This window comes from Zingiber officinale, chromosome 11A (genome assembly GCF_018446385.1).
Source record: "Zingiber officinale cultivar Zhangliang chromosome 11A, Zo_v1.1, whole genome shotgun sequence".
NCBI classification, from domain to species: Eukaryota; Viridiplantae; Streptophyta; class Magnoliopsida; order Zingiberales; family Zingiberaceae; genus Zingiber; species Zingiber officinale.
This window is the reverse complement of record NC_056006.1, coordinates 87,442,796-87,461,919: the sequence shown is the minus strand read 5'-3', so window position 1 is coordinate 87,461,919 and position 19,124 is coordinate 87,442,796. Positions and strand designations below refer to the sequence as shown.

At 39.3% G+C, this 19,124-nt stretch overlaps 3 protein-coding genes across 9 annotated transcripts; all 3 read right to left on the bottom strand.

Annotated features, from left to right (window-relative positions):
* Positions 1-1,328: 1,328 nt before the first annotated feature.
* Positions 1,329-6,674, bottom strand: LOC122032044. Its single transcript, XM_042591297.1, has 4 exons — positions 6,506-6,674; positions 6,344-6,420; positions 4,674-4,866; positions 1,329-1,727 (listed from the first exon to the last, which is right to left on the bottom strand). The coding sequence occupies exons 2-4, from the start codon at positions 6,395-6,397 to the stop codon at positions 1,597-1,599; spliced, it is 378 nt and encodes a 125-aa protein (XP_042447231.1). The 5' UTR covers positions 6,398-6,420; positions 6,506-6,674; the 3' UTR covers positions 1,329-1,596.
* A 5,103-nt stretch (positions 6,675-11,777) lies between these two features.
* LOC122032042 (zinc finger CCCH domain-containing protein 18-like) lies at positions 11,778-15,513 on the bottom strand. Of its 3 annotated transcripts, none has more exons than XM_042591295.1 (8): positions 15,361-15,513; positions 13,458-14,387; positions 13,199-13,366; positions 12,931-13,110; positions 12,686-12,759; positions 12,434-12,601; positions 12,269-12,368; positions 11,778-12,156 (listed from the first exon to the last, which is right to left on the bottom strand). In XM_042591295.1, the coding sequence occupies exons 2-8, from the start codon at positions 14,384-14,386 to the stop codon at positions 12,084-12,086; spliced, it is 1,692 nt and encodes a 563-aa protein (XP_042447229.1). In that variant the 5' UTR covers position 14,387; positions 15,361-15,513; the 3' UTR covers positions 11,778-12,083. The 3 variants fall into 3 exon arrangements, with proteins under 3 accessions (XP_042447229.1, XP_042447228.1, XP_042447230.1); XM_042591294.1 differs by lacking the exon at positions 15,361-15,513 and adding an exon at positions 15,105-15,350; XM_042591296.1 differs by lacking the exon at positions 15,361-15,513 and adding an exon at positions 15,105-15,349 and having other exon boundaries at positions 12,269-12,362.
* Positions 15,514-16,830: 1,317 nt separating this feature from the next.
* On the bottom strand, positions 16,831-18,832 carry LOC122032112. 5 transcript variants are annotated; one of them, XM_042591365.1, is made up of 2 exons: positions 18,813-18,832; positions 16,831-18,255 (listed from the first exon to the last, which is right to left on the bottom strand). In XM_042591365.1, exon 2 carries the CDS (start codon positions 18,217-18,219, stop codon positions 17,053-17,055), a length of 1,167 nt encoding a protein of 388 aa, XP_042447299.1. In that variant the 5' UTR covers positions 18,220-18,255; positions 18,813-18,832; the 3' UTR covers positions 16,831-17,052. The 5 variants fall into 5 exon arrangements, with proteins under 5 accessions (XP_042447299.1, XP_042447296.1, XP_042447295.1 ...); XM_042591362.1 differs by lacking the exon at positions 18,813-18,832 and adding an exon at positions 18,474-18,799; XM_042591361.1 differs by lacking the exon at positions 18,813-18,832 and adding an exon at positions 18,492-18,799.
* Between the last annotated feature and the right edge of the window lie 292 nt (positions 18,833-19,124).

The window sequence follows — 19,124 nt, the reverse complement described above, 5'->3', positions numbered from 1 at the left end:
CTTGATTATTCATAATACTGGTTAGCGGGCACGTGCAAATTATAGGTCTTGAAGGAGATAACAAGGAGTGACCTTGAGAATAGATAAAGTCAAAATCAGAAGTTGAGACTAATAGTGTTGAGATTTGAGGCTAAGAGAGAATGTTGGCAACTGGAGTTGAGACAGAGATGATGTCAAGACCTGAAGCTAAACCAGGGATGATGTTGAGACCTTAGGCTGAGAGATGATGTTGACGACTGGGCGAGATAGAGATGGTGCTGAGACATGAAGCTAAACCAGAAATGATGTTGAGACCTACGACTACAAGAGAATGTTGGTGATTGGGGCCAAGACAGAGATGGTATCAAGACCTGAAGCTAAACTAGAGATGATGCTGAGACCTTAGGCTGAGAGAGAATGTTTGCGATTAGAGCCAAGCTGATCAAACATGAGTTTCCTTTGGGCTACATCTTGTTATTTTTTAGACGACTTATCTTGATTTTGACTGACAACTCGACATGACTATTGATTTACGAGACATGTGGAGGCCGAAGAAAATCGCCGTAACACTATCTATTGATTTACCATGATTACACTTGTGTTTGAGATAAAAAAAAAAGGTCGTCCATTGGGCTTCGATGGTGAATGAATCAAGTTGGATTTAATATTACTAAAGTCAACCAGATCATTATCCGAGTAGGAAGGCCTAACTACTATCCTCCATCTCTATGATCTCAGGAAAAAGTTGGCCCATAGACTTTCTTTGTGACAAAAGACGAATATACTCATCTCAGCACTCCCATCAACCCGTCCTAAGGTCAATACGGAAGCCCATAGACTTTCTTGATGCTCAAAGTTGTTTCATTTTGCTTGAATCAGATCATATGTGCTCGAAAATCATCAAATCAACCAAAACTTGGTTGAAAATTTAATATGATTATGTTTGACACATACAATGAGTACTAAATCATATTTTTTCAACAAACCTTATTAGACTACAGAGTTAGTGTATTTCTAGACTGACCAAAGATTCAGAATATCAAAAGCTAAAGGTGCCACGTCATTGACCAATTAAGCTACTGTACAAGAAGATGCACATTCCAATCCATAATTTGCTATAGAACAATTCTTTTCATATGCAGCATGATTGTATAAATGTACCCAAGGATAAAATCAGAAAATAAATACATCAAGTCAACTTGGAGAGTTACCGATAGATAACATCAAATATGGTCCATTTCATTAAAAACTGATCGTAACACCACTAATGGTACTAAGAATTCTAAGCTGCCAAAATCGTGCAAAAGTTGTACTTTATACTTGTGGATCTAGTCAATGATACCAGCATATCAAAAATAGATATTCAACTATATTTAATCAAGACGAGTTCAGTTTTATCTCGTGCGAAGATTATTTCACCAATACACAGGACAAAATGTGCATATCACAGACTTATATGAAACAAGGTCACAACTCACGAAGATAAGCATGCACAACTTTATAACTAAAATTCACAGGTACCCATTTTCCAGGTGCGAGGAGGGAAGCAAAACAAAGAGAAGATGAGCAGTACTCCATCTTACGACTTATGTAATGAGCAGAACGCCATCTTAAGACTTATATTTCCAACTTCAAGGATACAACACGGGACTGTCTATTCCGCTGAGCCACGCTAACAAACACCACTGATAGACATGATCGTGCCCACCATGGCTTGCGGACTTGTTGTTCCCCTTTCAGGCAAGCCACTGCATGAGATAAGCAGTTACATAGAATTAAACAAGTTTGGTAGGAACACAACTAGACAATTATTTAAGTGGGCCAAAAGCTAAAATGGTGAAATCTTAGGCATATGGATAGATATTTTTTCAAAGAAAAGTGAATTTTATTCATTAATTATATTTTTGTTTAAACTACACATGGCATACAGGATCACTTGGATTATGCATATTTTTTCTTCTGCCAAAGGTGTAGTTTTGGCCAACAACCACGAAGCTGGATCACTTGGATTATACATATCTATTCACCCTGGTAACAGACACAGGTTGCAAACAAAAAGCCAAATGTAATGTCAGGTTAGTCAGATGTCGATTTTCAAATATTACAGTTCGCAGATGACACTTTATTATTATTCTAAAACTCAAGCGAGGTATGTTAGATGGTTAAGACTCTAGCTAGCAGTGTCTACTCACTGAAGTAGGTTAAACATTAACCGTAACAAGTCTTCTCTATCTTATCTTGGGGGATCAGGGGTGGAGGAGAACAACTTGCATACCTGTTTGGTTGCCAACAAGTAGACCTGCCATTTAAGTATATGGGGCTTTCAGCTTGGCACAAAAGACTGAAAAGATAATATTAGGATTTACTAGTAGCAAGTGTTGAAAAAGGAGAGTTTTGGCGCAACAGTAAGATTGTTATCGTGTGACCTAGAGGTCATAGGTTCAAGTCTTGGAAACAGCCTCTTGCTTTAAAGTAAGGTTGTGTACAATATACCTTTCCCCAAGATCTCGTATTGGTTGGAACTTTGTGCACCGGGCAGCTAGCAAAGGGTCGATAAAAGATTGACACCTTCACCGAAAGCTTCTTTTTCACTCGGTAGTAGAACATTAATGTCTTTCCACCTGGTGTCAGTGTATGTACTTCCAACTTGGGTTTTGGAACAGCTAGAAAAGTTCATAAGAAACTTCTTTTGAGAACATAGCACATAGAAAGCTCAAGAGTTAGACACTTGATATCTTGGAACATCATCTGTAGACCAGAAAGGCAAGGAGGACTTGGGTTGTTAAATATAAAAACATTTATCCATGCCTTGCTACGCATCCAATATGGCAGTTGATATTTTTAATTGTAGCAAAAGATGATTACGCTCATCCCCCCTCACAATCCCTAGGTTATGTGAAAGGAGATAAATCACGGGATAAGTTTATAGCCGACCGTTAAGTAGCTAGGGGACGGGATGAGTTTTTTCCAGAGGGCATGTGCCCGTCGGAAATTGATCTCTGCCCCATTATAATAAATTTGCCACCCTCTAGCCAACTGGGCATCCCGTGGGGATAAGCAGTTGACATTTTCTAAGCCAGCAGTAGAAGAGGATCTGCTGGAGCTATCAAGGAGGCTGTCAGGCTGAGACAACTAACCAGGTTTTACTAGGATTTAGTATCTTGGCGTTGGAACTCTGACTGTGTGTTTTCAGTAGCATCTGCCTATTCTATTCTTGTTAACACAGAGATCTCAAGCTACTATCACAGCCTGGTGTGGCAACTCTTTGCTCCATTAAAAAATTAGGTAATAACGTAGCTGATACTGCATTAGAGGGTTGATACAAATGCCAAATTGGCTAAGAAGAGGGTTATGCTCGAGAACCACCATTGTGTTCTTATCAAGAGGTTCAAACAGCTAGACATTTATTTAGCTGCTGAACAACAACAAACTTGGGTTAGCCTATCATTTTGATGAGGCTGAGGTGGAGAACTAACCAATTCTCAGTCCAAATTTGGCGGCCTTGGTTCACACTGGATAACAGGAGGGTGGCTAGGGTCAGGAACACTCTAAAAGAACGGATTCACACTGTATGGCTGGCAAGATAGGAGGTGATCTTTAAGAACTGTTCAACCCAGAGTGAAGAGGACTTGCTGAGGCGCTGGGCTGAACTCATCAGACTTTGGAGCTACTGAACTTGTCAGAAGAGTCTCCTAAAATTTTTTGACAGATAACTGTAAGGGAGTAGTATTCCTGACGGTTGGTTCTGTTGGAGGACTTCTAGAGGAGGGTATACATATATTTTTTCTCAAAACTTTACTTTGTATCTGTTTTAACTACTTTCTATTTACTAGTGCAGTTAGAAGAATGGTCTATATTTTTGTGAACCACAACTCAGTGAACTGATCTCTTTTTGGGCTACTGTAACTGAATTTTGAAAGTCTCACTGGTACTTCAATGGAATCTCAAGTGAATTCCATGTTCACTCTAATCATTTTCAAAAAAATAAAATAAATGCATCTGTATTCATCAATCATGAAAAACACATACTATAGCTAGCTCGTATAATTACGAATACAATCATTTTGAGTTTGTTAACATATCTTACACTACTGCTAAAAACTTGAACACAAATTTACAATATTGATAGATTTTCCGACACCATAGAAAGTTAATTAATAATAGAGTTCTCTGCTTGTTTGTTTTGGTAAAAGGTTGCAGTACAAGACACTTTGGTGCAAACTTTTACAAAGTTAGAGACCACATTGAAAATGATCCCTTTTGAAGATAAAAAACAATCATTTTTCTAAGATAAAATATCACTTTAAAATTAAACAACTTATCAAGACAAGCAAAACTTAATGCTTTTCTAATGTCTTCTCTTGCTTTACATATTTTTCAAGGGAAAACTAATACTAATTCATACTTTCCATCACAAATGTTTGGTTAGAAAAAGTGAATAGATTTATCAGTTTTAACCCAACTGAAAGCCAATAGGCATACAAAATAAGTTGAATTAGTTTTGCAAACCATTTAAGCAAGAGTTTTATTTCTATCAGACACAGAAAGTAATTTGATAATTGAAAATTTAGACCAAGATAATTAAAGTAAGAAATTTGTTAGTTAGAACTCACCAAATATGTTTCAGCCAAATCAACTTCACAACAATCAAACAATCAATTATGCTCCAAGAAATAAGAGAGAATAATAGAAACCTTTTATGCGTCTTAATTCCTTGCAAAGGGTAATGAAGTCGCCCCATTTCATGTGGCACCGCCTTATGAAGTGCAATATTTGTTCAGTGGTGAACATTGAAAGACTTTCTAGATATTCACCATTGACACCATTTTCCTCAAAAGCCTGGCGGTAACTCCCAAGATTTATCTCTTCAAGCCATAAACAGACATCCTGAGATCATGAAATAAAATATATTTAAATAACAGTTCACTATCTCTTTGTAAATTATTTCTTACTAACTGTCTTTGTGGTTATTATAAATGTTCAGCAAATGGCGTGTGTGAATGCTAAAGATACAAAATTGCATGATTTTACACAGGGTTTAAAGGCACTTTCACGATAATGCAAATCCAGGATGTTAATTTGAAGGGAGAATTAAGCAGCAGAAAAATAAGATAATTAAATGAAAGCAAATCTTGGTGCATAATAACTTAAAAGACAAAAAAAATAGCACGGTATCAGCTTTTTAAATGTGTTTAATTCTTCAATATGCCTTAATGAGGTGAGACAGATGTATATTACAGGGTATCAGTCACCAAGAGGAAATTGTGTGTGTGTGTGTCAGTGTTTTAATTAGGCTGGCACAGTCAGTTCAGGTTTACTGAACAAAACCAAAGTCTTCAAATAGATGATTGTATCCATCCTGTATTGCTAATTAAGTCTCTGTCAGTTTTATATCAGTCACAACCTAGCCAATTGGAGCTTCTTGTGGCAAGGGCAAGAAAAGTACCAGTTGAATAGCTAGTCCAAATGTAGGCAACTAAGCTCTCAAGGGAAAATGCAATCGCAATTATATGCAAAAGACAACATTTTCACTTTGTCTAATATATTTTTTCATGCTAGTTCTTGCAAATAGATTCAGGCAGATCACTGGTGCATGATTAGCAAAAAATTTTCCATGACAAATGTTGCTAATAATCATTGCAAATCATTTTACACCCATCATTTTGCCATGGTTAATTTGCAGTGAGAGACCAAACATCAACAGAGGAAAACAAGAGCCCACGGCCTCCTTGACTTGGACAGTTAATGTGTTTAAAGTTTAGATAGCGAGTGGATAGAAGTTACCATGTAGAAATTCCAAATCCAGGCCATTGCATATGATTCTGTAATATTTATTTCACCTTTTTGTATTTTTTTAAGTCAAACAGTACCGCCTCCCAGCGACGGAGGCCACCCCACCCCACTTGTTCAATTTTTTGGTGTAAGAGGTGCATGAAGATGCCTGCAGCATAACTATACAACTTCCTTCTCAATCCACATAGCCGCATAATAGGCAGAGTAAAATAAGTCTATATGAACTATTTTAATTCTCACTAGGCAATTCAAACTGGGGTGCTGAACTCAATCTAGGCATGGGTAAATTTAAACTCCATCTGAGAGTACTTTTTCTGCTGGAAGAAGAACTTGTAAAGCAAAGAAAAGCTAAATGTCTATAATCAGAGCTGGATGCATTCCGTGCTTCAAACTTCGAGTTGACCAGAGTCAACATGATTTAGCAAGAAAGTGTATAACTCAAACAGATACTAACGAGTTAAGATTCATGGTTCATAATCCTCCATATCACGAGGGGAAAAAGAAAAAACAACATTTAATTGACTAAGTCAAACATTTCACATTCAAGGAAACAAATCGAGGCAAAAGATACCTCGACCGTCCAGATGAAAAAATCCAGGGGTTCGGGAGCCCGCCCCTTGCTCATCTCCCTCTTTCGTGCGAAGAAACCTTGCAATTCCGAATCAAACACACTCGTCGAGGTCAAACGACTTCGAATCCCAAATTTGGAAACAAAGTAGTCAAAATGATTTACCGTCTCTAACAATTAGGATCGCACCAAACGACTTCGATTCGCAGGATGTCAGGGCTGAATTTCTTCGATGGACGGAGAAGAAAGAGAGGAGAGGTCAGAGGTAGAGACCTGAGACGACACTCCACCTTACTTTCCGTCCCCTGGCTTCGGTTTAGTAGTGTACACGAGTTACGACTAAATATTAGATAAATAAATCATAATACTCGATTCATTCGTTCATTGGGATAAAAAGGTGAAATGCTCGTCCCAACGTCCCATCGTATCCAACCTAAGATCATCACGAGGGAGATAAATCGCAGCATCCGATTCATTTGTTCATGAATATATTCTTAGTAGTCCTCTCAGGACGGTGCGATGATTAAGACATGGGGTGTTGTCACATGAGGTCTGGGGATCGAAACTCAGCGTGACCGAGCATAACCTCCTCATGTCTTGGTCATTTGCACTAATGACTAGTAACCACCCATGATTTACCTCTTTCGTGTTGACCTCGATTCAATTACACCCCTACTAAAATTATAATGTAAAAAATCAAATGCGCTCATCATTTACATTTTGTCAAATAAAAATTTATGGCTTCTATAATTATAGAACCTAACAAATAGAAAATAACAACTACCTTCTATAATGCATAATATGATCATTTAGCCGTGTAGAAGCTAACAACTAGTTTCTACAATTATAGAAGCTAGTTGTTAACTTCTATAAAAGTTAGCTTATATTATTTTGATTTTACTTATTTAAGTGATAATTGAGTTAAAATATTATTTCAACTAGTAAAATAAATAATTGAAACTCCATGACATTTATTATATTTCAATAAATATTATCTGATTACAATCGACAATGTAGAAACCAGCATATAATTTCTATAACTTGCAGAAAATAATTGCTAGCTTCTACAACATGTAAAAGCTAACTACTACCTTTTGTTGGATAGATATGCACGTGAGAAGGGGGGATCATGTGATTTTTAAAAACTTATTTTATCGTTTGAAAAAACATGAGTATGCGCAGCGAAAAACTAAAAAAGAATGACACTAGAAAACACCAGTAGTTTTACTTGGTTCAGAGCCTTTGGCGACTTCTACTCCAAGACCTAGGTCTTACGGATCTATCGATGAGTAATTCACTAAAAATCTCTTCCGGTACCTTCGAAAGAGGGAATTGAGTACAAATAAGATCGGAGAAGTGCAACAGACTATACTTCCCGTTTGCAGAATTTAAGTACAAAAAAAATGTTATCGGCACTTAGGATCGAAGTGCTTGTTCGTGCATCGATGTCGGTTTGCCGGTCACGATCAGAAGTCCTCGAAACAATCATCAAACGTAGCAGCTTCGCAACCGAGTTGTAGCAAAAGACCGGAGCAGTCAGAACCTTAAAAGAATGCGTAGCAGCTCGTATAGTAGTTGTTGATGAAGCTTTGGGCGAGCAGGCTTATAAAGAGCATGGAAGGTGCCTTCCATAGGTGTTGAAGGTGCCTCTAATGAGATAAATTTTATCCTGCAAATTCTGTGCGTTATCTGCTCCGAACGCCAAACTTTATCCCTTGGAAGCACCTTATGGAAGACGCCTTCAATGAACAGTACAAAGGCGCTTTCATTGCTTCAAGGCACCTTCGGACATTGTTCATTCGAAGGCTTTTACTCATTTTTATCTTGCAAAATGTGTTAGTCTAGTAACTAAACATCTACCTTGTAAAACAAAGTTAGCACAATAATAAGTGATAGTAATTAGTTTCTATTCTCCCAGGACCAGAAACTAGTTAAGGTCTCATATTAGCGATCTGAATGGACCTAAACTGGACTGACGTCTACTGTCCCCTAAATCAGGACACGTTCTCATTTAGTCACTCTCCTCCAGTGACTTACCATTTTACTAGTTGTTCGGTCCGCAGACCCAACTGGACTTCTTGCCAGATATCCGGTCAGTCCATCGACTTATCTGGACTTCGCACCAACTATCTGGTCGGCCCGTTGACCTAGCTAGACTTTGCACCAGCTATTCGGTCGACCCGTTGACCTAGTTGGACTTTGTGCCAGCTATCCGGTCGGGCCATTGACCTAGTTGGACTTCTTGCCAGATATCTAGTCGGCTCGTTAACTTATCTAGACTTCGTGCCAGATATCCGGTCGACCCGTTGATCTATCTGGACTTCGTGCCAGATATCCAGTCGTCCCATTGACCTATCTGATTAATTTCCTACACACTTAGTAAGGTGGTTAGATCATACCAACACATAACTTAACTTACTTGCCATTAATCAAAACCTGAGTTAGACTGTTAGTACAAACTATACTAACATACTTTATATCATTTTGATATTGTGAATGATAACTTGATTAAAATAATATTTCAATGAACAAATCAAATGATGAATGATACTCATTACATTTCAAATGAACATAATTTAATTATGATCGAGAACATAAAAACTAACATGTAACTTCATAATGTATAGCAGCTATTTGTGTAGAAGTTATTAGATAATTTTTACAATAGTACTAAATTTAGAGATATTTTTGAAATGAAATCATGTGAATGTTGCTCATTTATTTTTTTTTTTCAGAAAACAAAGTTATTAATATGATGTTTCTGTTAATTTGGGATATCCTTTAGTTTTTTTTACAAATAACTAATGATTAAATTTGCTGTAATATAGAGTAATTGATTAAAATTGTTTAAAGTAGATTTAATTAAATTTGCTTTATGTTGAAATATTCTAGCTCAAATTACAATAATAATATTAAAATAAAAAAATCTTATAATTTAATTGAGCATATCTTTACAATTAAACATTTATGGGCAGATCCTCAACCTTTCATTTAGTGCCGAAGGGTAAACAAACACATACGTAACGATTGCAAGATGAGCTCTATCGATGTATGATTGAATGATAAAACTCCAATGATATGGAAGAAAATGAATGTAGCTAGATCCAAATACTAAACGATATAAGTTTACTGCCTTGCAATCTAACAAATGGAAAGAGACATGCACAAGTGTGCATGAGACTCGCAGCAGCATCTTAAGATTCTGAGGATATTTCTTTAAAATTTGCAATATAAATACATTTTAAAAAATTTAGCACTATTAAAAAATTAAAAAAATCCTTTTCTAGCCCATCGGATGATTTTCTTAGAGCTGTGGCTGAGTTCTTTACAAAGAGCACCCCACAAGAATGGGACGCGAAAGAAAACTAAAAAAACAAAATACTTGAGGTTGTCAATAAATTGGGTGATTACGTTCACTCAAGCATTTCTCACCTTCATCTCCAGAGAGATAAATCATAGATTAATTTATAGTCCATCATAATTTTTCTCCGAGAACATATGTCTATTAAAATTTGCTCTCTATTTTATTGTAACAAATTTGTCACCATCTATCCAGGCACCCAATTATGATCTTATTAAAGAACACAAGAGAAAAGATTTAGAAACATAATGCTGAAATTATTATTCGTCATCGTCAATTTAGACACATAACTATTGTGTTTATATTTGTTGTCCGGTGAAAATTTTGAATTCATCGTGATCCAGCGGTTAGAACAGGGGACCCCTATTCTGAGGGGTCAATGCCACGCTGGAGTCAAAAGATCAAGTGGCCGACTGGAGAAGGAGGGGCCAGCCTCCCGACCGGCCCCTGCAAACTGACCGATGAATAGCCAAGGCAATAGGTGCCCCCACTGAAGTCGTAGTTCCGACGCTCAATGGGACAGTAGCAGGGAGCCGAGCGGAAGCCCTAAGAGAAGGTGACATACTGCTAACAGGCCCTGCATAGTACCCTACCGAAAATATCCCCACCAGATCAATGCATACGGCAGACCGGCGAGAGGGGAATTCCGTCCGGCTGGCGCATAAAATGAGGGCCGTCCGGATGTTACTCCCCGTCCGGACGAACGTACCGGCCTGTGGGGTAGGGAAGGGCAAGGACATCTTCTGACAGCTGTCAAGTCCTATGGCTAGGCCATACTCTAAGTCTGACAGCTAGGTGTTCTATTGTCCCATCGAAGACATGCTTGGACTGTAGCAGTATGGCGTCAGGTAAGTTTTCTGACAAACACATACCGAGGTATGGGCTGCAGACACGTAGGCGCCTCGGTGGATGTGCAGGAGCACTTTCACCACTCTATATAAAGAGCCTCATATTTCGCCGGAGGTACGCGTTCAAGACCTTTGGAGTTACTTTTTCCACCACCTGCTTACCTGACTTGAGCGTCGGAGGGTCGCCGCCGGGAACCCCTTCCCAGCCTGACTTCTGTGCAGGTCCGCCGGAGCATCGTGCCACCAGTCAAAGATCCACGTCAGCAGTCGGAGAACGCCCCGTGTCCAACGTCCGTTGATTCAGCATTCGGACAGGATCAGATCGTCTTCAGAATTAGTCAAATTGAAAAGTAGTCAAATCTGTTCGATCCCTCAGTTCTCTCAAATCAATTCGTTCTATAAACAAGCACAGCAAAATCAAAACTGCTGAAACGCACTATTTTAATAAATGCAATTACGCATGTCTTTATGGTCTTGTTCCAAGCAATGAAGTCAGTGTGAACGAAATGGATAGGGAATTGGAAGATGAAGCAGCTACAGGAATCAAAAGCCGAAAGGGACTTTGGTTGAAATGGAATCCTCCACTGCTGTCAATGCAATCCACCACCTCCTAAAGCAGACAACGACCCTAATCTAGCAATCGTTACTGCACGGCCATCCTTGTTTACTTTAGCTATATGTGATCCAGTAAGGAGTGATGGCCCCAAGAAGCTACGATCTCCATGGGCCAGCAATGGCGGCAAGGCTTAAACCTCAATAGACCAGATAGCTAATATAACACAGTGGCTAGAGTGATGGCACCTAGCAAGACGATCGCCATGGGGCTAGCAATCGTGACAGGGCTTACAACTCAAGGAGCAAGCTTGAGGAATGGCTGGCCCTACAAGACATCTAAGATCAAAGTCAATATCAAATCTATCCCAGATCACAATCTAAGGGTTTCTGTTTTCAGGATAAACAGGACCAAATCAAACTAGATTCTCCCGGTGCAATAATGTCATAGGAAGGAAGCCATGAGAATCGAGAGGATCACATGTGAGTGGTCCCAGGCTTTTCCCAAGCTTCCTGTGCAATTGCCATTGACTTTTCGCCTGGTGCTTGGTTGACAATCTTAAAGCCAAAAGGAATTGGACATGACTAGACGGCAAAAGTATCCAACATCCACACAACAAAGTAGGATGGCTAGACCAGTTTGAAAAGAAAATTATAGCTCTAATGCATAAACATCTTTGCAAATAGTAAAATATTTATGTCTTTTGTTCTATTAGTATGGAAATCAACATTGTATAACAAAACACAAGCTCAATCTGTCTAATGTCACTAACTTGTTCAGTGCTAAACATTGCAAGGTATCGTTCCTATTTTCATGTAGCTTTTCTATGATATGTATGGCCTTATAGACGAAGGTATCATCAGATGATGGTTTCTTTTGTATTGGGTTCCTCTGAATGATTGTGAAGATCAGTATAACTTCAAATCACCTGTATCAGTATTGAATGCTCACTCTAATTCTAGGTAGAGTTCTTATCGAATTCTATATGACTGTGGAAATGCTACATCCAGTCTCAGGTGAATAGAAAGGACTATCCGGAAGTTGTATGTGATCACTGCAAAAGGATAACAGTAAGTAATTAGGATCGAAAACAACAATAACATTACATTTCAGATTAATTTAGGTTGTCTGAAAATAGGCAGTGCATGGATTGCATATTTGCTGACCTCTTTCTATCATTGCAATTGTTCATTTCCTGATTAGCCATGCAGTCACTTCTGAGGCCACTCATTGAATAAGTGGAATGGTTGTTGACATCAACTGCAGCTGAATGCATGTAAAATAAGTGGCCGTTTTGGATGATATGAATAGCAGGACAAATTCAACTTTACCTTCTATAGACTTAAGCTCATCGATTTTGTTGCTGAAATATGGTTGAGATGTCAGGCGATTACGGTTTAGCTGCAGCTCAAACAACCGTCTTCTATCAAGTTCAATAGCAAGCTCATGACCTTCAGAGAACTGTCTCTGGATATATCCACCATCAAATGTATTGAGCACTAGAATAAAATATCATTAGGTCAAAACATATGTCCATGTTAAATGAGGGATCACAGTATGCAAACAATTGAAACTGCACCAACTTGTATCCGTGTTGTGGTCCATTGCAAAACATTGAGAAGGGAAACATATAGGAGGCTCCTTTTCCGGGTACTTTCTGCAAATACTCAACTATTTTGGTGACTAATAGTTTATACAATCATCAAAGCAAGAAATATATATTAAAACATGAGATCCACAAAATATGATAGATCATTTTTAACGGTTCAAAAGAAAGAAAAGGTGCAATTAAAAATCTCAGAGACAATAAGAAGTTAAATCAATTTACTTGTCTGTAAGCTTTGATTTCTCCTTGTATGGCTTAACCAGAACTCGAGAACCACAAATGTAATGTGGATGTCCCATTGCCAAAATAACTTTGACAGTCTCTGAGTAGAGGAAACTCACAAACCCGAACATTCGCTTCTCTTGGCGTGGAATTCTCACATCATGTACAGGGCCATACTGACTGTTAACATGGAATATGACTCCTGAGCATATTATATATATAGTGAATAAACTTGTTGTCAGACAAGAAATTGGAATATGTATATTACTTGAAATAATTGAAGACATCTTGCTCCGAAAACATGCTTTCAGCAGGGAAAGTAAGATATATCTGATGAGAACTTAAAAGTACTCCAAACCGATCCACCCTCTCAGCCTTGCACTCTGTATACTTGGGAGCATCTTCTGTAAGTATAACTGAATGCTGACCATGAGGCCTGCATATGAAACATAGTCAGTAATTTTCTTACCAAGCAATTATAGAAGCTCTCTATCTAATGCCAAACCTCCTTCATAGCAAATAAGTACCTGTCTATTAGTTGAATATTATGATTCAACTGATTAAGCAGCTTTGTCAAACTGAAGCCACCCTTACCATGACGCTGGCTCTCTGTAAGATATCCATCAGCTTGAAGCATTTTACCATATTTTTCATGGTACAAGTTTGGCAAGGAGGCTATAGAAATAGGAGCCCCTCGCTTTGATTTCAGTAATTCTGTGATCTCCATTTCCAATTTGCCAAACGATCCTGGTGGAATCAAATGATCCTCATTACCAAACTCATACAATTCCGGATCATGCACATCTTTAAACTGTTCAGGAGTTATCTGACCATGGTAAAAGCGACAGTTGATGCCATTCTTACAGTATCCCTTGTGAAAATAATGGCATGCTTTGGGCGATGATTCGAGCCATGCTTGGCGCAACCTTTCATTGCTATTCGAACAGAAACCACCAGCAAGTACAGCATCAGGCAAGCAATAATTTTTTGATTGGTCAGTACCATAGTGATTCAAATCAGTTGGCTGGTCCTTCAAGCCCAAAAGAGCAGTTTGTTTACATATCAAATCAGTATTTAAAGAAGGTAAGATCTCTATATTCTGAGGAAGTGGCATCTCTTGATGAGATAGCCAATGAGCAAAACGGGGAACTCCAATGCGAAGATCAGAAGGTGAAGGGCTAGTCCTTGAAAAAGATTGGGAATAAGGCATGCAGTGAAACTGCGGATCTTGGTTGAATTGCATAGGAAAAGCCATGTTCACCTTTCTTGATGATACAATGTATGCTTTGGCTTCATTGATCAGAGAAAGGATCTGATCATCTGGCCCTAGTGCAAACTCCAAGAAATCCTTTTGTGAGTACTTCAAAAGAAGATAACCAATTAGCTTCATAGCATTTTCTGGTTCGATCCTTTGAATTCTGCTGAACACACAATCAGCGACTTCCAACTTCTCCATCCTGTGCAATAGAGAATGAGTAAGTTCCTGAGTATCATTCTCAAGATAAACACAAATGGGAAGCAGGAGAGTTTTCTAGCGAAAAGTTTATACCAAAACATCTGTTGAATTACATAAATTACCACTTAATAATACAGATTAACAATGTAGTGTCTCTGGAAACCAGCAGAATGGATAAGGAGAGAAAACAAAGGAGAAAGAGAGAAATAAGGAGTAAAAGTAAATGTAAAGGTAGAAAAAAACAAAGAGGGATGGAGGAAAAAGAAATGCTTCCGTGAAAACTACACCTTTCCTTTCTCCTTTTTCGGAAGAAAATACAGACAGAGTTTAAAGCCAAAGTTTGCAGTTTGCAATAAACAAAACTGCAACTAAAAGAGAACAGTTGTTGAACCATATAAACGGAGGGCGAAGAAACGAAGAACCCTTCTACGACAGTGGAATCAATGCGTAAAGGAGACAGAGCAACGCAATCAATAGACGATGCCTTTTGGTTTCACAAATAAAGGTCACCAAACTCCAGTCAAAAGCAACAACGAACAAGAACAAGCATCGGTAGGGAGAGTGGCGGAAGACTACGTACATGAGATAGCAGGCTCAACAATGCATCAAAAAGCCCCTTCTCGGAGGAAAACCAACACAAATCAAACAAAACCTACTGCACAAACTCCACTTCCTGACCAACCGAAGAAACAAAAACTCTTCCGATTGCAAAACTTACAGTGTCGCATGCAAAGCCAGCCTAGTGTTCCTTCAAAAATTCTCGGAACTGGTGTAGAGGGCGAAGACGAACAGAGAGGAATTAATAGATAAATAAATCCTCGAGTTCGAAACGAGGGAAGGTAAATAAAAAATCGCCTCCTTTTTATAGACTCGTTGCATGCGGATGATTATCCCAAATAAAAAAAATATGTTAGTATTAATCGTGAGAATATTACAGCAAGAAATCAACCATTAAAGAAGGCAATAAAACGTACCTTGTTCAAACGATAATTTAACCAAAAAAACTTTTCACGGCCATAATCTGAAGAGATTGTGGCATTCGAACTGTCCAATCGACCATTATCACGGCAACTGAATGGGCTCTCCATCGGCCCAACGCTCTTCGCTTCGCCCATGTCCCTTAAATTCCCACTAAATTTCGTAAACCATATAAGGCAATGTACTAACCTCTCACAGTTGTCCAATTAAAGCATTAGCTGGTGGTGAAAAGAACAGCCGTTAATTATGGTAAAATCCGCAGGGAAATCTAGGCTTTAATTCATGCTTCTTCAATTGTTAAAAAAGGAATAGTTAATTTATTTTTTTTTCATTCTGCAAAATTGGATTGAGGGTTGAGTTACAATGGCAATGACCTCGCTCTTCTGTCTTCTCCAACTTCATAACATCGCAAGTGGTGCAGACATGGGAGAAGAGGACGGTGCGGTTGCGTCTCCCCAACGTCGCTTTAAATGTTTGTCGGGGTCCGGCGGGTGAGCCGCGAGGTCACGAGACAAAAAAGGACTTTGGGAAACTCAATTAGGGAGTGGCTTAATACAGTGCGCGCGGTACATCTATTATCATAATGAAGCAACTCAAAGCCATGCAAACGTGCTGACCAGAGTGGGTGAACAAGATGATTCAAGTAGAGTAGGCATGTTGTGACACCTTGGAACGGATACTAAAGGCCATACTGAAGAGGAAACTTGAACTTTGGAGACGTTGATACGATAGCTTGGGAGGGATAACAAAACAGAAGTGAAAATGAAACTGCTTGCTAATGAGATCAAAGAACTAGGCGATAGGATTGGCTAAGATCAGAACAACAATCTAGCATGGATGATCATTATTTAGTTTATTTATATTGTATTTCAAAATTGATAAAATAAAATAAATAAACTAGACAAATAGGAGGAGAAAAATGTGAGCGAGTGGATTTAACATGTGAACGAGATGATGAAATGATGGGTTGTATGAATTATCTAGGTTAAATTGGTTTGGTTTGAGAAAATAATATAAATCAATTATAGATGGGATGGATCACAGGGTTAAATAGAGACTGAATTGATCATACAAGCCTAATAGAACAAATAGGTTTGAATGAGATGGTTCAAATAAACTGATCAAGTTAAATCATCTTTCTCATTCTTTTCCTAAATTCTACTTTAAAAAAAATAAAGATGTTTAATTGTTAAAATGTCAGACAAAGGGGTTAGTTTTATCATTATGGTACTGAAAGTAACAACATATTTTATTATATTATAGTGAATCGAATAGTATTAAAAAAATTGATATAAAATTATGTTGTTGATCCATCACATAGACTTGGAAAAAAGAAACATGAATAATTTACATAAAGTGGATAAGTTTTCAAAATTTCATATATATGTTTTTAGGATGTAAAAGAAGGAAAAGAAAAAAAAAAGAACATTTGCATAAAAATATCATTTACAAGTTCGAGTCCAAACTTTTTGAAGAGAGCCAAGGAAATTATATATACTAATTCAACTCGTCCAAAATGAAAATCACTTCATGAAGTGGATAATCTTTAGAACGTAGTCTATCTGATACCAACAAGTTGGCTATGATCATAGGCGTTACGACGCAAGTGGAAATACTGATAACAACAAATTTCATACACAAACACATAGACAGTCAGCAAGTTCTGTGTTTGGTACTTAGCATTGAGCTCAGAAGAAGGCCCGGCTCCCATAGAACACACGAGAACCGATTCCCTTCGCTGCCACCGTTGCCTGCCTTTCGTCGGAATTCACAGTAGCACCCTGCAAAGTCGAAGAGGAGTTACCGTCCACATCCATTGGAAGTTTCATGTTGGCCAATGACTCTGTAAACTGCTGCATGCTCTTCATGTACATGTCCACTATCTCCTGTTGCACCACTGTTTCCTCTGGCTCAATGTTGATGCGTATGATTTGATTCATTGTTGAATTGTTGTTGTTCGAATCGGCCTCGCTCTCTGCGACTCTCGGATTCTTCTCTTTCGGGCTCGGAGTTGCGGTGGCTAAGAAACCGCGAGAGGTGGACGGAGAGGTGGGGGCAAGCAGGGGAGAAGAGTCACTCGTTGAGGCACTGGTAACAGGAGTGTCGTTCCTTGGAGCGCCAGTTGAGTACGATCTGTCCTTGACGCCGGAGAAGCTCTCTACGAGGCGCACCCCTGCTTCCTCATCCTCACGATTGCAGCTCTCCGGATCGATCGCGCACTGTGTCTCCACGTCCGAGCAATCGAGACCGAAGTACTCCGAAATCATCATGTGATTCTCCTTGGCAACTTTCAAGTCCGGGAACTCGATCTTCTGGTACTCATGGGGGTTCTCTGTTTCCGGCAAGGTGGACTCGGGGAGCAGGGGGTTCACCCGTGGGATCGCCATCACATCCGGGGAAGCGCCGGCGTAAGAGAGCGAGAGTTGAATGAAACCGGCAGGGGAATGGAAGAGGTCGGTGGAGGAGAGGGAGAACTCCTGCGCCAGTAGCTTGCCGTCGGCCACGAGGACGTCGGCTAGGGGCACCAAGGCGAACCCCAGCAGCTGATCTTCCAGGTAGTTCTTCACCTTGCTCAGCATCCAAATCTCGCACTTGAGGGACGACTCGACCGTCCGCACGCAGAGACGGAGCTGCTCGTCGAAGATCGGGTTCTGGCCGCCGCCATTGATGGTTCGGGTGGAGACAGTGACGTCCGGATCGCTGGTGAGGCAGAGCTTGGCGTAAACGTCCTGCTTGTGGTAGATGCAGATGTTGTGGAGGTCGCGAGCTTGGTGGACGAAAACATCGAGGAAGCCGGCGAACCCTCGGTGGGTAAGTTCGCCGGCGAATGTGTTGCTGTTGTTGACGATTTCCATTCCTTCAAGAAGCTAACTAGTAACGTAGCTTGAAGACTGCAGAAGAAACATTGGAGCTTTAAAGTAGTGAAAAACCGATTTTGGCAGAGGAAATTGCTGGCTAAAGCCTCAACAAACCCTAGAAGCTTTACATGCGGAACTCAATTCAAAGAAGCTGCAGTTTCATGGTAAAAAAAAGGTGCAAAAATCCTCGAATCGATGTCAAAAACCTATTTTGATAAGTTCCTTGATCAAATTACTGTCAAAGATCGAACCTTTATGCAAAAACATACCAAGTTGACAATTCTCCTTTTACTGGAGGGGAGGATAAAGAACAATTCAGGGAAAGTGGACGCGAAAGCTTCTAGAATTCCTCAACAAAGGTGCAGAAGAACACAAACAAGTTGGAACAAAGGGGGAAAAAAAGGTAGTGGAGACTCAAAGGCAGTGGATTGCACACTGTAGTTGCCTGATTGAAAAGTCAAAGCATGTCTGTGCAATTCAACTCGTGATAGCCGAGATCTTTTGTTCTGGGACACTGTCCGCCATGAATAAACAACAACAAAATTAATTCGCATGCTGAAAGATTAGAAGAGAAGTGCTTGATCCTGCACCTAAATAAAAAAATTTTGGGCTCTATAACATGATGATTCGTCGTCCATTCCGCTTAATAATTGCCGCCAGCAAAATGAATAATAAAAAACAAAGTGGGGAAGGTAGCGACAAGATAATTTTCAGGGATTGCATTCAGACGGATGTTTGTTTCTTTGAGTTGTAAAGAGACTCGAGAGTGCATCCAAAGGAATAAGTGGAGTGGGGTATTAATTTAGGTTGGAGTCAGCTGTCAATTTGGGCATATCGCCATTGATGACGGGCTAACTTATTCATATTGTGGGACAACGCTTCCCTTTCTCGCATCCGAGGCA